We start from the raw sequence: 15,596 nt of genomic DNA on the forward strand, positions 1-15,596 counted from the left end.
CCCCCCGCCACCCGTGGGCCCCGCAGCGCCTCGTGCCTCCCCAGCTCGGGGGAACCCCTTTTTTTTTTTAATAATTAAAAAAAAATAAATTAAAAAAAAAAAAGAGAAAACCCCAAGCCCAAGGAGGGGAGAGGATTCCCGGGGATTCCCCGAGGGAAACCCGGAGCCCAAAACCCCGATAGCAGCTGCGGGATCGCGGGGTGGCCGGAGCGGGGCCGGGCAGCGTGGGGCAGCACCGCGGGTTGGGGCCGGGCGCAGCCGCCGAGGCGCAAGATGTTGCACCCCGATAACCTTGTTTACGGGGCCGGGGGGGGCCGGGCGAGCCGGGGGGGGCAGCGGTGGGGGGCAGATTAGGAGGTGAGCGTGACTCAGGGCATTTGGGTGCCTGCCCCGGCGGCGCGCGGCTCTTCCACCGTAGAGCCGGGGGCTGGCGGCGACGGCAGCGGCGTCCCCGAGCCACCCCAAAGGTCGGTGTGGGGTCTCGGGGCGGGGGGCACCGCGGGGTCCCTGGATGTAAGGGGGTGGTGGGGATGGGGCGGGTGGGAGCACCCAAGGGTGCCCACGTGGGGGCATACGGCCCTGTAGGGTGTGGGGTAGGGTCAGGAGGGTTTGACAGTGGGTTGGCGGGGTGTATGGGGTCCATAGGTCCCGCGCTGTGATGGGTGCATGGGGTGTGTGCTTCAGGACCTATGGGGGCCTCGTTGGGTGCATGGGGTGAGTGCTTTGGGAATTATGGTGTGGGCACCATTATGGGGTGCACGGGGTGTCCTTTGGGAGGTATGGGTGCCGTGCTGGGTGCATGGGGTGTGTGCACTGGGAGCTGTGGTTTGGGCACCAGTATGGGATGTCCTTCGGGAGGTACGGGCTCCATGCTGGGCACGCCAGCTCTGTGGGGTGGCAGATTTGGGCTCTACAGCGTGCAGTGGGGTGCCTGGCGGGGGCTCCGTGCTGAGCACAGGGTGTGGGGTGTAGGGGGCTGTACCCAGCACCAGTGCTCATGGTTGAGGTGTGCGCACCCCGTTGCACACCCACGCAGGAGGTATGGGTGTCCCATTGCACACCCATATAGGATGTATGGGGGCCCCGTTGCACACCCATATAGGATATATGGGATCCCCATTGCACACCCATATAGGATGTATGGGCACCCCATTGCATACCCATGCAGGCTATATGGGTGCCCTGTTGCACACCAATGTAGGAGGTATGGGCTCCCCATTGCACACCCATGCAGCATATATGGGATCCCCATTGCACACCCATATAGGATATATGGGATCCCCATTGCGCACCCATATAGAGTGCATGGGTACCCCATTGCACACCCATGCAGGCTATATGGGTGGCCCATTGCACACCCATGTAGGATGTATGGGTGCCCCATTGCACACCCGTATAGGATGTATGGGGGCCCCACTGCACACCCATGCAGGATATATGGGATCCCCATTGCACACCCATATAGGATGTATGGGCTCCCTTTTGCACACCCATGTAGGATGTATGGGCACCCCATTGCATACCCATGCAGGCTATATGGGTGCCCTGTTGCACACCAATGCAGGAGGTATGGGCTCCCCATTGCACACCCATATAGGATATATGGGATCCCCATTGCGCACCCATATAGAGTGCATGGGTGCCCCATTGCACACCCATATAGGATATATGGGTACCCCATTGCACACCCATGCAGGCTATATGGGTGGCCCATTGCACACCCATGTAGGATGTATGGGCTCCCCATTGCACACCCATATAGGATGTATGGGCTCTCTTTTGCACACCCGTATAGGATGTATGGGGGCCCCACTGCACACCCATGCAGGATATATGGGCTCCCCATTGCACACCCATATAGGATATATGGTCTCCCCATTGCACACCCAAGCAGGAGACATGGGTTGCCTCCTTGCCAAGCACCCCACAGCAGGTGCAGACCCCCGGGGGGGGGGTGACCAGGCTGCCCGGCACCCCCCAGCCCCTCACCCCGGTCTTGGGGCGCTGCCTGGCCCCCGGGGGCCATGCGCAGGAGCAGGGGGGCAGCGGGGGGAGCGGGGCGGGGGCCGGAGCCGCATTATCAGTGGGGCGCAGCGGGGCTGACGCAAGAGGTGTCGGGGCCGCAGTGGGGCTGGGGGGGGCAGCGGGGCCGGGGCCCAGGGCCCAGGGCTGGCCTGGGGGGCCAGGGCCGCTGCCAAAGCGGGGCCAGGCGGGGCAGGAAGGAGGAGGCCGGGTCCGGAGCCAGCCATGGTTCCCGTGACCCCGTCACCGCTCCCGTGTCCCCACGGGTGGCTCCCACAGCCCCACGGTGGCTCCTCCGTGTGTGTCCCGTCCCGTCCCCCCCCGATCCCCCCCCGGGGCTCCTGAGTCCCCATCAGGATCCCCGTGACCCTGCCGGTGTCCCCGTGTCCCCATTGGGGTCCCCGCTGCTGCCAGCCTGGGAGCGAGGTCCTGCGTCACCCTGGTGAGAGCTGGGGGGCCCGCTGTCCCCACCCCAACCCCCCCACCTTGACCTTGACCCCCACCAACCTCCCGCCCCCCCCACGAGGGGTCCCTGGGCTGGGGCAGCAGGGGGCGTGGGGGGTCCCCCTGCGTGGGTACCCCACGGGTGGGGGTGCTGGGGCCGGGACAGGACCCCCCCAGCTCCCCACGCGGCTCCTGGGGTGGGGGGGGGAGGAGAAGAAGTGGGGGGAGCTCCCGGGGGTGCCCCGGGGCTGGGGGTGCCCCACGCGCGTGGGGAAGGGCGCCCCCTGGTGGATGTCCCCTGGGGTGGCGGGGGGGGGCCGGGACCCCCCCCGTGGGCGTGGGTCGGGGTGGGACCTGAGCTGCACCCCCCCGTGGGCGTGGGGCCCTACAGGACCCCCACCTGGGCGTGGGCACCCACGCGGGACCGGAGCCACACGCAGGGGTGCATAAAGGACCCGACCCCTGCGTGGGGATCCACGTGTGCCCGTGGGTCCTTGTGGGGCCCGCCCCACGCATGAAGATTTGGGGGGCTCGGCCCACACGCACGGCTCCCCAGGGGGGCCTCGCCCACGGGTGGGGGTTCTTATGGGCCCCCCACTCACGTCCACGGCTCTATTTGGGGTCCCCGCTAAATGCAGGCATCCACACGGGACCTGCCCCACGTGTGAAGGGCTGTGGGTCCCAACCCACGCGCACGGCCCCGCGGGGACCCTGACCCCTGCTCCCAGCCCCACGGGGCCCCTAATCCCTGCTCACAGCCCCCCGGGGAGCCTGACCCCACTCACGGGACGTCCCTCGTGCGTGGGCACGGGTGGGATCGGGGCGCGATGCCGCGTCCCGGCGGACAGCAGCCGGAGCTCTGCCATCGGTTCCCACCAGCAGGGCAGGGCCCGGCTCCCGTGGGACCCCCCCCGGCCCCCAGCACCTCCCGAAGCGGACACGGGGGGGGCCCGATCTCCGCTCCCTAACGCTCTGTCTCCTCTCCCCGCACCGCCCGCAGGGCGCCGGCCCCGGGCGTTAATGCGCCGCCGGGCCGACCGCTGGGACGCAGCGCGGAGCCATGGAGGGGCCCGGCCAGGTAGGGAGACCCCGGCCCCGCCGCTGCGCCCCGGCCCCCTCCCCAGCCCCACTGAGCCCCCCCCACCGCTCTCTGCCCCGCAGGACGCCGAGGAGGTGATGCGGAGAAACCTGGACCCCGAGGGCTACGAGGACCCGGGGATCAAGGGCTCGAGGATGTCGCTGGAGGAGACGAGCAGTGAGTGGCACCCACGGGCGGAGGGGGGAGCTGGGGGCGCGTGGGGTGGCGGGGGGGCTACTTGGGGGCCAGCGGGGCAGGGGCGATGGGACCGGCACTGGCATTGCACGGCTGGTGGCACCGCATGGGCATTGGTGTCGGACGGGCACCAGCGTTGCGGAGGTGGCAGCGTTGCACGGAAGGGCTTTGCACGAGCGGTGCTGCTGCACCTGGGCTGCACGGGGACCGGCACCCTGTGGGCGCTGGCACGGCGTGGGCACTGCAGGTTCAAGGGCACATGTTGCACAGGGTTCTGCGGGTGCCAGCGTTGCACGGGCACTGGTGTTGCATGAGCACTGTCACGGCATGGTTGCTAGCGTTGTGCGGGCGCGTTGCACGGGCACTCGAGTTGCACGGGTGCATGGCAAGGGTGCCAGCGTTGCATGGCTGTGGTGTTGCACGGGTGCCAGCACTGCATGGGCACCAGCGTTGCAAGGGTGCAGGTGTTGCATGGGTGCCAGCGTTGCATGGGCACTGGAGTTGCACGGGGGCAGTGTTGCACGGGTGCGTTGCATGGGCACCAGCGCTGCATGGGTGCTGACGTTGCACGAATGCCAGCATTGCATGGGTGCTGGCATTGCACAGGTGTGTTGCACGGGCACCAGCACTGCATGGGTGCCAGCGTGGCTTGCTGAAACCCTGGAGGTTGCTGGCGGGTGCAGGAGACATGGCCAAGCCTGGGGACACCGAGGTCCTTGGGTGGGCGGCGAGGGGCGTTCAGAGGGGTCTCGTTGCCCCTCTTCCTTGCCCGCAGCCGGGTTTTTGTGCTCGATGCAGCGGGGTGGCTCCTCTCCGGTCCCCACCGGCTGCCGCTGTGCATCCCGAAGGTCTCGGTGTCCCCAGCCCCTCAGGGTCCCCTCCATGGGGTGACGCCGGGTGGTGACGTTGGCCACGGGGTGGGGTGGTGGCTGTCCCGGTCCCGCGCCCACCCGAGGTAACGCTGCCGCCCGTTCTGCGCAGGGGCCGGCGGCGGCACCGGGCCCCCTTTGGCCACGCGGAGGGCGAGAGGCGAGGAGCTGGCGCCCCTGCGGTGAGTCCCACTCGCGGCTCGGCCCCGGGAGGCCACCGGCACCCACGGGCGCGCGGGGCTCACCCGCCCGTCCCCGCCGTGTGTGTTTTGCAGCCGGTATTTGCCCAGCCACCGGGGATCCTATGACCTGGACGGGAGGAGGCGCGCGGCCGGGGCCCCCCCGGGACGGGTCAGCCGCCGTGGCGGAGGGCAGAGTGAGTGACCCGGCCCCGGCGTGTGTGTCCCTCCCCCCCTGGCCCCTCTGCTGCCCTCGGCCCCGCGAGGCGGCCGTCACCCGGGCGTCGGGGCGTGCCGCGGGGTGACCGCGGCCGCTTGCCCGTAATCGCCCGCTGATTGAGGATAAATAAAGGCTTTGTTTGGGGTGAGGACAAGAACCACTCGGGGCTGAACGCCGGCTGGCGCTGGGCGGCTCGGCGGTGGCAGCGGGCCGGGACGAGGACGAGCTCAGCGCGTGCCCACGTGCCCTCGGGGACACCAGTGGGGACACGCGCCCATCCCCGCTGGCGTGCGGGTGGCATCCCGGCAGAGCGGGATGCGGGCATTGCGGTGTCCCCAGGGCCTGGTGGGGGATACAGGGGACCGTGGTGGTCCCCAGAGCGGGCACAGTGGGGACAGGGACGTTCTGCCCCCCCGGGGGCTGTCCCGGTGTTTACTGTCAGCAAAGGCAAAGTGCTGCGGGGTTTACGGTGCACACAGGGCGTGGGGCCGGCCCGCTGCCCCCACCCAGGCTTTATAGGGCAGGAACGCACGGGGAGCGCCGAGGGGGTGCAGGTAGGTGGGGGACAGGGACAGGGGACGCTGCGCTCTTGGGGTTGTGCTGGCTGGGGACAAACTGTCCCTGTCACCATCCCTGTCCCCGTCCTGGTGCACCCCGGGGTGCGGGACAGCACCGGGCGCTGTCCCCAGGGACAGCGGGGCACCAGCAGGGCAGAGGTGACAGGGGGACACATCCAGCACCCCCCAGCTGCGTGTTGGGGATGGGGGCGATGGGGGGGATGCCTCCGACAGACCCCGGGGGGCTGGAGGGGGGGTCAGGACCAGCTAACGCGGCGCTGGCTCCACTCACAGCTCCGTCGGTGACCGATGTGGACCTGGAGGCGGCGGGGAGCAGGCGGCTCGTGTCCCGGTGGGACACCCATGAGGTGGGTGCTGTGCCCCCGGGACCCCCCCACTTCATTCCCACCCCCGGGGAGGGCAGATTGCTGCAAGGGTGGTGCCAAACCCCGGTGACACCGGGACCCGGGGGTCCCATCCGCGGCGGGTGGCACTGCTGCAGCTTTGTGACCCCCGGGGGTCCCCAGTGAGGGGTATGGCGGGGGGGGGGGGGCTCTGACACCCCCGTGGCTGCGGCTGCAGGTCTACACGGAGCTGCACGAGCTGGTCATGGACAGCAAGAAGGAGCTGTGCTGGATGGAGGCCGGCCACTGGCTGCAGCTGGAGGAGAACTTCACGGCCGGCGGGGACTGGGGCCAGCCCCACGTCTCCTTCCTGACCTACCGCAGCCTCCTGGACCTGCACCGCGCCCTCGCCAAAGGTGGGGACACCAACGGGGCTGGGGGGGGGGGCAGGTGGGGACCCCCAGGGCGGTCGGGCGGTGACGGTGGTGTCCCCGCAGGCGCCGTGCTCCTCGACGTGGCGGCCACCTCGCTGGCAGCCGTGGCGCACGTGCTCATCGATCAGATGATCTACGAGGGGCAGATCAAGCCGCAGGACAGGGAGGACCTCCTGAGGACGCTGCTGCTGCAGCACAAGTACGGCCGGGGACCCTAAGGGCTGTGGGAGGGGGGTTTTGGGGGGGGCGTTGTCCCACCTCAAGCCGTGTCCCGGCTGCTCGCAGGCACCCCAGCGAGGCCGAGTCGGTGTGGACGCTGCCGCCGGCGCAGCTGCAGCGCTCGGGCACGGTGCCGGTGGAGACGGAGCAGCCGCTGCTGCGGGAGCACCAGGCCATGGAGATGCGGGCGCTGGACGGGGCCGAGCAGGCGAGTGTGTGTGGGGGTCCTGGGGGGGGTCCTGGGGTGTTGGGGGGGGGTTAAGGCTGCAGGGAGGGCACCCACAGGCACCCGTGGGCACCACATGCCCGTGCTCTGCGTGCGGGTGGCTCGCGCCCTGGTGTGTGCACTCTTGCACGCACGTGTGCACGCTGGAAGAGGCAGCTGCACGCACACACACACACACACACACACACACACACACCTGCACTTCTGGGGTCACACTGCTGGGGAGGAGGTGCTGTGGGAAGGGGCAGAGGTGACAGCGAGGGAGCCGGGCGTGCAGGGATGGAGCAGGACCCGCAGGGGACACGCAGGGGACACGCAGGGGATGGCTTGGGACACAAGGGACAGCCACCAGCTGACTCCTGCCATTCTCCTGCCCAAAACAGAGCGGGACCAAGACCGGGCCCCAGCTCTCCGAGAAGCTCCCCGAAGATGCTGAGGCCACGCTGGTCCTCGTGGGTGAGTGCCCGGGGTGCTGCGGGTGCAGGATCAGCCCCGCGGCCGGGGTGTGTGTGGGGGCTTTGCCACCGGCCCCTTGCTGCCTCGCTGCTTGCTCACTTGCTGCTTTTCTTGCACTTTTTTCTACTCCCCCCCCAATCCTCAGCCCTCGCCACCTCCTGCTCAGCGCCGCTCACCGTCCCGTGTCCCTCTGTCCCTCTGTCCCTCTGTCACCCTGTCCCCAATTCCCCTGCCTCCCTGTCCCCATATCCTCATATCCTCATGTTCCCAGTTCCCCACTCACGTCCCTATGTCCCCCCATGTTCCTATGCCCCAATGTCCCTGTGCCCATGTCCCTGTGTCCCCATGTCCCTGTGTCCCCATGTCTCTGTGCCCCCTGTCCTAACCCTTTTGTCCCCCCACATCCCCGTGTCTCCGTGTCCCTGTGCCTCCATGTAACTGTGTCCCTGCACCCCCACGTCCCCATTTCCCAACGTCCCCATACCCCAACATCCCCACGTCCCCACGTCCCCAAGCTCCTTTCCCCGTCTCCCTGTGCCCCACGTCCCCGTTCCACGACCCTCCCTGACCCCATCCCGTCCCCCCCCCAGGCTGCGCAGCCTTCCTGGAGCAGCCGACGCTGGCCTTCGTGCGCCTGCGGGACGCGGTGACGATGGACGCCGTCCTCAACGTGCCCCTGCCCGTGCGCTTCCTCTTCGTGGTGCTGGGCCCCGACAGCCCCCACGTCAGCTACCACGAGATCGGCCGCACCATCGCCACCATGATGGCCGAGAGGGTACGGCCCCCGCCACCGCCACCCCGAGCTCCCCAGGGTCCCCAGCCCGGGGGCTGCACCCTCCAGCAGGGCTTGTCACCCCCCGCCACGTCCTTCTCTGTCCCCATGTCCCCGTGCAGCCCTGTCCCCATGTGCCCATGCACCCCTGCCCCATGTCGCTGTGCCCCAGTGGTCCCATGCCCCCATTATCTGCCCGTTCCCATGTGTGCCAGGACCTGTGGCCCCATGCCCCCTATGTCCCCATGGTCCTGGGCCCCATGCCCTCGTGTCCCCATTCCCGGCTGTCCCAGCAAGCACATCCCCTGTCCCTGTGTGCTCCCACAGCCCTGTGTCCCCCATGTCCCCCCAACATCCCCATGTCCCCCCACACTCCCACGTCCCTCCACATCCCCATCACTCCATGCCTCCACCCCCCATGTCCCCAGGCTCCTGTGTCCCCACATCCCCAGGTCCCCATGGCCTCAGTGCCCTCAAGTCCCCATCTTCCAGTGTCCCATATCCCTATCCCACTGTGTCCCCATGTCCCCAGGTCCCTGTGTCACCAATTTCTCAAGTCCCCAAGGCCCCAGTGTCCCAGGTCCTCGTGGCCCCAGTGTCCCCTGTCCCCATCCTACCATGTCCCCATGTCCCCAGGCTCCTGTGTCCCCACGTTCTCAGGTCCCCGTCCCCAGTGCCCTCAAGCCCCCATGTCCCCAGTGTCCCCTGTCCCCATCCCACTCTGTCCCCGTGCCCCCGTGGCCCTGTGCCCCGTGCCCCCAGCCCACCGTGCGCCCCCATCCCCGCGCCCCCCTGCGTCCCCACGGTGCCCCGTCCCCACGGGGGCTGCGGGGGTGGCCGACCCCCATCCCCGGCTGTCCCCGCAGGTTTTCCGCCGCGACGCCTACCTGGCCGAGAGCCGCCAGGACCTGCTGCGGGGGGTGGAGGATTTCCTGGAGGCCAGCATCGTGCTGCCCCCCACCGAGACCCCCAGCGAGCAGCACCTGCGCAGCCTGGTGCCGCTGCAGCGCCAGCTGCTCCGCCGCCGCTACCAGCAACCCGGGAAGACCCCCGAGGACTTCCTAAAGGAGACGTGTACGTCCCGGGGACACCCCAGAACCCCCCCCCCCCACACTGGGTCCCCTGGGTCCCGTCCCCACGGCTGGCGGGACACCCTTGTTTGTGTGTCCCCAGGGACCAAGAGCGAGGAGCCGGAGGACGACGACCCCCTGCGCAGGACGGGGCGCCCCTTCGGGGGGCTGGTGCGGGACATCCGCCGCCGCTACCCCAAATATCTCAGCGACATCAAGGACGCCCTCAGCCCCCAGTGCTTGGCCGCCGTCATCTTCATCTACTTCGCGGCACTGTCCCCCGCTGTCACCTTCGGAGGCTTGCTGGGTAAGGGGGGGGACGTGCGTGGGGATGGGGACAGCCCCCGGTCGGGTGCATGGGGTGTCACCACCTGCAGTGCCGTCCCCAAGGGGCTCTGCACGGGGCATCAAGGGGTGTGGGATGGGGGCACACGGCGCTGTGTCCCCCCCCGGGAACCAACCGGCTCTGCCCCCCCCAGGTGAGAAGACCAAGGGCATGATGGGGGTGTCGGAGCTGCTCATCTCCACCTGCGTGCAGTGCGTCCTCTTCAGCCTCCTCAGCGCCCAGCCCCTGCTCGTCGTTGGCTTTTCGGGGCCCCTCCTGGTCTTCGAGGAAGCCTTCTTCTCGGTGGGTGCTGCCCCCCGCCCGCGGGCACCCCCTGCCCCCTGTCACACTCGCGGTGTCCCCGTGCGCCCCAGGGTGCTGCACCGGGAGGTGGCACCTAGGGGATGGCACAAGGTGACACCACATAAGGGATGGCGCTTTTGGGATGGCACAGGGGTGATGGCACATCAGGGGTGGTGCTTTTTGGGGTGGCACAGGGGTGATGCCACACGGATGGTGCCTCGTGGGTGAGGTGACACGGGGGATGCTCCGTGAGGGGGGTGCCACGTGGGTGATGGCACGGGGGTGATGGCACGTGGGGGGTGGCACTTTCGGGATGCCACCTGGGCCATCCCACACGAATGGTGCCACATAGGGGAAGCTACATGGGTGACACCACACGGGTGACACCAAGCAGGTGACACCACACAGGTGACACCGTGCCGGTGATGCCATTTGGGTGCAGCCAAGCGGGTGACCCCCCTGGGTACCGCCACCCCAGGGGATGCGGGATCACCACAGAGCCCCGTGGTGCTGGGGAGGGGGGACACAGGGGGCTGACGGGGCCGTGTCCCCCGTGCCCAGTTCTGCGAGGGCCAGGGCTTGGAGTACATCGTGGGACGGGTGTGGATCGGCTTCTGGCTCATCCTGCTGGTGCTGGTGGTGGTGGCCTGCGAGGGCAGCTTCCTGGTGCGCTACCTGTCCCGCTACACCCAGGAGATCTTCTCCTTCCTCATCTCCCTCATCTTCATCTACGAGACCTTCGTCAAGCTCATCACGGTGAGGGGCGTGGGGGCCATGAGCGGGGAGGGGGCTGCGGGGTGGGGTCTTCATCCTGTGTCCCCGCAGGCTGCAGCAGGGATGGAGCCATCCCCGCAGCATTTTCTCCCCTCACCCAGCACCTTCCCACCCCGTCCTCCCCACGGTTTGGGTTTGGGGCAGGCGCCCCTCACCCAGGAGCTGCTGGGGACCCCCTATTTTTGCCCCCATCCCCCAGCTCGGACCCTCCCCTTGCAGCGGGACGGGGGCACCCTGGGTGCCCGCGGGGACACCTCGGGTGCTGCCCCATCCCCTGTCCATCCCTGACCCTTCTCCCCCTGCTCAGATCTTCAGGGCGCACCCCCTGCAGCGGGTGTACAACGTGCAGGCCACCGTCTCCCCCGACGTGGCTGAGCCCAACACGGCTCTGCTGTCCCTCGTCCTGATGGCCGGCACCTTCTTCCTCGCCCTCTTCCTCCGCAAGTTCAAGAACAGCGCCTTCCTGCCCGGCAAGGTGGGCACGGGGGGGGCTGCAGGGCAGGGGGGGACACCGTGGGCACGGCATTGCCACCCCCCAAACACACACACACAGGGGGGACCCTCGGGTGGGGATGGGGGGCGTATGGGTGGGCTTAACGTGGGCGGGGGGACACATGGGGGGTGGGTGGGCTCACCATGGGCACGGTGTCCCCGCAGGTCCGGCGCCTGATCGGGGACTTCGGGGTGCCCATCTCCATCTTCATCATGGCGCTGGCTGACTTCTTCATCAAGGACACCTACACGCAGGTCCGGGGGGGGGACGGGATCCCGGCTGTCCCCAACAAGGGGACACGGAGCTGGGTGGGCCGGGGGGAATGGGGGGGACCCCGGGGTGCAAGCAGGGGGGCGCCGAGGACTCCTGGGTGCCCGTGGGGTGCCTCGAGCCCCCCGCCGCTCACCCCCCGTCTGTGGTCCCATGCAGAAACTGAAGGTCCCCAAGGGGCTGGAGGTGACCAACTCGACGGCCCGGGGCTGGTTTATCAACCCCATGGGGAAGGACAACTCGTTCCCCATCTGGATGATGTTCGCCTCCGTGGTGCCCGCCCTGCTGGTCTTCATCCTCATCTTCCTCGAGACGCAGATCACCACGTGAGGGCAAGGGGGAAGGGGGCTCAATGGCGGGGCGGGGACGGAGGGGACCCGCCCGGGGGGGGGGACCTCCCCGACCCAACGCGTCCCCTCCGTCCTCGCAGCCTGATCGTCAGCAAACCCGAGAGGAAGCTGGTGAAGGGCTCGGGCTTCCACCTGGACCTGCTGCTGATCGTGGCCATGGGCGGCGTGGCGGCGCTCTTCGGCATGCCGTGGCTCAGCGCCACCACCGTGCGCACCATCACGCACGCCAACGCGCTCACCGTCATGAGCAAATCCTCCTCGGGGGGCGACAAGCCCCAGATCCTGGAGGTCAAGGAGCAGCGCATCAGCGGCCTGCTGGTGGCCGTGCTGATCGGTGAGCGCGGGAGGGGGCACGGGGAGAGGAGACCCCCCCCACTCCCTCCGTCCTGTGCCGCTGCGGTGGTCCCTGACCATGCCATGTCCCCCCCTCCCCAGGGGTCTCCATCCTGATGGAGCCCATCCTGAAGTACATCCCGCTGGCCGTCCTCTTCGGCATCTTCCTCTACATGGGGGTCACCTCGCTCTTCGGCATCCAGCTCTTCGACCGCATCCTGCTCCTGCTGATGCCCCCCAAATACCACCCCAAGGAGGCCTACGTCACCCGGGTGAGCGAGCCCTGGGTCACCTGGGGGGGTTTGGGGGCACCCCGAGCTGGTCCTGCTGTTGGTTGGGGCTCCCCAAAAAGCCTCCTCTGTTTATTCATGCCGGATCATCAGTCCTGCCCTCCCTCTCCCTCTGCCCACCCCCCCGGGATGGGTGCTGGGTGCTGTCCCTACCACCCCGACCCGGTTTTGTCCCCGCCGTCCTGACCCCTTTCGTCCCCGCAGGTGAAGACGTGGCGGATGCACCTCTTCACCCTCACCCAGATCCTCGTGCTGGCGCTGCTGTGGGGGGTGAAGGCCAGCCCGGCCTCGCTGGCGCTGCCCTTCGTCCTCATCCTCACCGTGCCGCTGCGCCGCTTCCTGCTGCCCAGGATCTTCCGCGAGATCGAGCTCAAATGTGTACGTAGCCCCGGCACAGGATGGGTCCCCATCCTCAACCCCATCCCTGTCCCCATCCCCATCCCCATCCCCGTGCCGTCCCTATCTCCATCCCCATCCCTGTCCCATCCCCATCCCTCTCTGCACCCCTGTCACTGTCCCTGTCCCCATCCCTGGCCTCATCCTTGTCCCTGTCCCCATCCCAAATCCCACCCTACTCCTCATCCCCGTCCCCATCCTCATCCCTGTCCCTGTCACCATCCCAATCCCCATTCCATCCATCTACCTGTCCCCATCATCATCCTCATTGTCGTCCCCATCCCCATCCCATCCCATCCCCCCCAAATCCCATCCCATCCCATTCTCATCCCATCCCATCCCATCCCATCCCATCCCATCCCATCCCATCCCCATCCCATCCCATCCCCCCCAAATCCCATCCCATCCCATCCCATCCCATCCCATTGTGCCCATCCCATCCCATCCCATCCCATCCCATCCCATCCCATCCCATCCCATCCCATCCCCATCCCATCCCATCCCATCCCATCCCATCCCATCCCCATCCCCATCCCCATCCCATCCCATCCCATCCCATCCCATCCCACCCCCCCACCCCGTCCCCCCCTGACGCCCCCTCCCTCCCCCAGCTGGACGCGGACGATGCGGTGGTGACCTTCGAGGAGGCGGAGGGCCAGGACGTGTACAACGAGGTGCAGATGCCCAGCTAAGGGCTCGTTCTGGCCCCCCCCCCCCCAGCCTGTAGATCCGCCGCCCCCCCCCGGGGACGCCGCTTTCGCCCCGTGGAGCCGTTTTTGAGCCGTTTTCTCCCTTTCTCTGCCCATTTCTGCAGCGGGAGCACCCCGCTCCCACCGGCACCCCCGGGGGCAGGGATGTAAATAGCCCAGCAAAGGGGGGAGATGTTTGCGATGGAGGCAATCATGGCAAAAAAAAAAAAAAAACACAGAAAAAAAAATAGTAATAATAATGCTGATGCTTCTGCAGGTAGGGCTTGCTCAGAACACAAGGAAAATCTTAAAAAAAAAAAAAAAAAAAAAAAAAAAGATGCAAAAAGCACTTAAAACTAGGACCAAAAAAAAAAAGCAGCTGCGAGGAGTGATCTGTATATTTGATGCTAGTGCCTGGGGGAGTTTGTAATTTATTTGGGAGGGCTGGGTGTGCTCCGTGTGCGTGTGGACAGGAGGGACGAGGCGTCGCAAGCGGCCGAGGAGCTGATTTAGTGCCCTGCTCGGGGCCGAACCGGCCGGTGGGGGGGGCAGGATTGGTGCTGGTGGCGCTTGGGGTTGCTGGGCGCCCCCCCAGTCCTGCCCCGTCCTGCCAGGATCATTCCCACAGCAGCCTGGCCCCGGCTCCTGCTGCGGCTGAGTGTGAGCGTGAGCGTGAGTGTGAGCGAGTGTGAGCATGTGTGAGTGTGTGAGTGTGAGTGTGAGCATGAACATGAGCATGTAAGCACCTGTGAGCATGAATTTGGTCATGAGTGAGTGTGAGTGTGAGCATGAGAGTGTAATAATGTGTGAGCATGAATTTGGGTGTGAGTGAGCATGAGTGTGAGTGAGTGTGCATGGGTGTGAGTGTGAATGAGTGAGAGTGTGAGCATGTGTGAGCATGAACATGAGTGTAAGCATGAGTGTGAACATGAGGGTGAGTGCATGAGCGTGATTGAGTGTGAACAAGAGCACGAGTGTGAGCATGAGCATGAGTGTGAGCATGAGCAGAGCATGAGCACAAGCATGAGCATGAGTGTGAACACAAGTGTGTAAGCGTGCGTGAGTGTGCCCGGTGGGGCCGGGCGCCGCCGTTGCCCCCTTGCCCCCGGGGGCTGCTCGGGGCCGGGCTGGGCTCGTGCCCCCCCCAGGGCTCGTGCCCGCAGCCCCCCCCTCAATTGTGCCCCCTCCCCGTGCCCGGCTCTAATAAAGACTTGTGGACCCGAGGCCGGCCCCTTCCTTCCGCCCGCGAGCTGAAAAATAACAAATGTAATAATTGAAGGGGAGTGGGGCTGGGGGGGGGGGGACAGATCCTGGGGCTGGGGGCTGCGGGGGGCCCCGGGGCCTGGGTTGGGTCAAAGAGGAGGCGGCGGCACAGCAGCTTGGTGAGCCTTTATTTGTAAAGGTCAAGTGATAAATAATGTAAGATAATATAAAATAGAATAAATATTGTGAAATAGAATAATATAAAGTAGAATAATATAAAGTAGAATAATATAAAATAGAATTATATAAAATTAGAATAGAATAGAATAGAATAGAATAGAATAGAATAGAATAGAAATAAAAAATAGAATGAAATAAAATCATAAAATGAAATGAAATGAAATAGAAATAATAGAAGTAGAAATAGGAATGGGAATACGAATGGCCCCGTGCTGCCGCAGGAGCGGGGCAGGGCAGGGGGTCCCGGGGGGCTGCTGGGTGTGGGGTCAGGGCCGGGTGTTGGGGACCTGCTGGGGGAAGAGGCCTGGTCGGGGGGGTGGGGGGGCTCTGTGCTGCCCCCGGCAAGCTCCCAGTGACCATGTGGGTTAAAAAAATAAAATATTAAAGAGTCAAAACATCAGCGTGTGTGTGCGTGGCCTGCCCGGCTGCAGGTATTTTGGTCCCTTCCCTTCCCTTCCCTTCCCTTCCCTTCCCTTCCCACACATGACACACACACGTGTAACACACACACATGTGATACAAGCACACCTGTAACACACATGCAGGACATACATGCAACACACAACACATGCACACCTGTAACGTACACGTATGACACTCACACATAACACACACACGTGACACAAGCACACCCCAACGCACACATGTGGCACACACCCAAAGCACACACATGGGACACACACAGCACACACACAGAACATGTATGACACACACACACATGACACACATGTAGCACCCCTGTAACACACACCCGACAGACACATGTAACACACACATATGACACACACACCCATAACACCCCATAACACACATATATGACACACACGTATGACACACACATGTAA

The 15,596-nt window shown here is 65.9% G+C and overlaps 1 protein-coding gene across 5 annotated transcripts; it reads left to right on the top strand.

The window, feature by feature from the left end:
* The first annotated feature begins 381 nt into the window (after positions 1–381).
* SLC4A1 (solute carrier family 4 member 1 (Diego blood group)) lies at positions 382–14,531 on the top strand. Of its 5 annotated transcripts, XM_082779057.1 has the most exons (21): positions 3,512–3,544; positions 3,628–3,721; positions 4,721–4,790; positions 4,884–4,984; positions 5,859–5,932; positions 6,147–6,324; positions 6,406–6,541; positions 6,628–6,769; positions 7,171–7,243; positions 7,834–8,018; positions 8,882–9,089; positions 9,189–9,392; positions 9,565–9,713; positions 10,275–10,469; positions 10,795–10,962; positions 11,145–11,234; positions 11,410–11,576; positions 11,681–11,934; positions 12,036–12,205; positions 12,428–12,601; positions 13,231–14,531. In XM_082779057.1, the coding sequence occupies exons 1-21, from the start codon at positions 3,527–3,529 to the stop codon at positions 13,309–13,311; spliced, it is 2,931 nt and encodes a 976-aa protein (XP_082635183.1). In that variant the 5' UTR covers positions 3,512–3,526; the 3' UTR covers positions 13,312–14,531. The 5 variants fall into 5 exon arrangements, with proteins under 5 accessions (XP_082635182.1, XP_082635185.1, XP_082635184.1 ...); XM_082779056.1 differs by lacking the exon at positions 3,512–3,544 and adding an exon at positions 382–467 and having other exon boundaries at positions 8,882–9,392; XM_082779055.1 differs by having other exon boundaries at positions 3,493–3,544; positions 8,882–9,392.
* The last annotated feature ends 1,065 nt before the right edge of the window (positions 14,532–15,596 follow it).

Source organism: Aythya marila (genome assembly GCF_965140915.1).
Source record: "Aythya marila genome assembly, chromosome: 25".
NCBI classification, from domain to species: Eukaryota; Metazoa; Chordata; class Aves; order Anseriformes; family Anatidae; genus Aythya; species Aythya marila.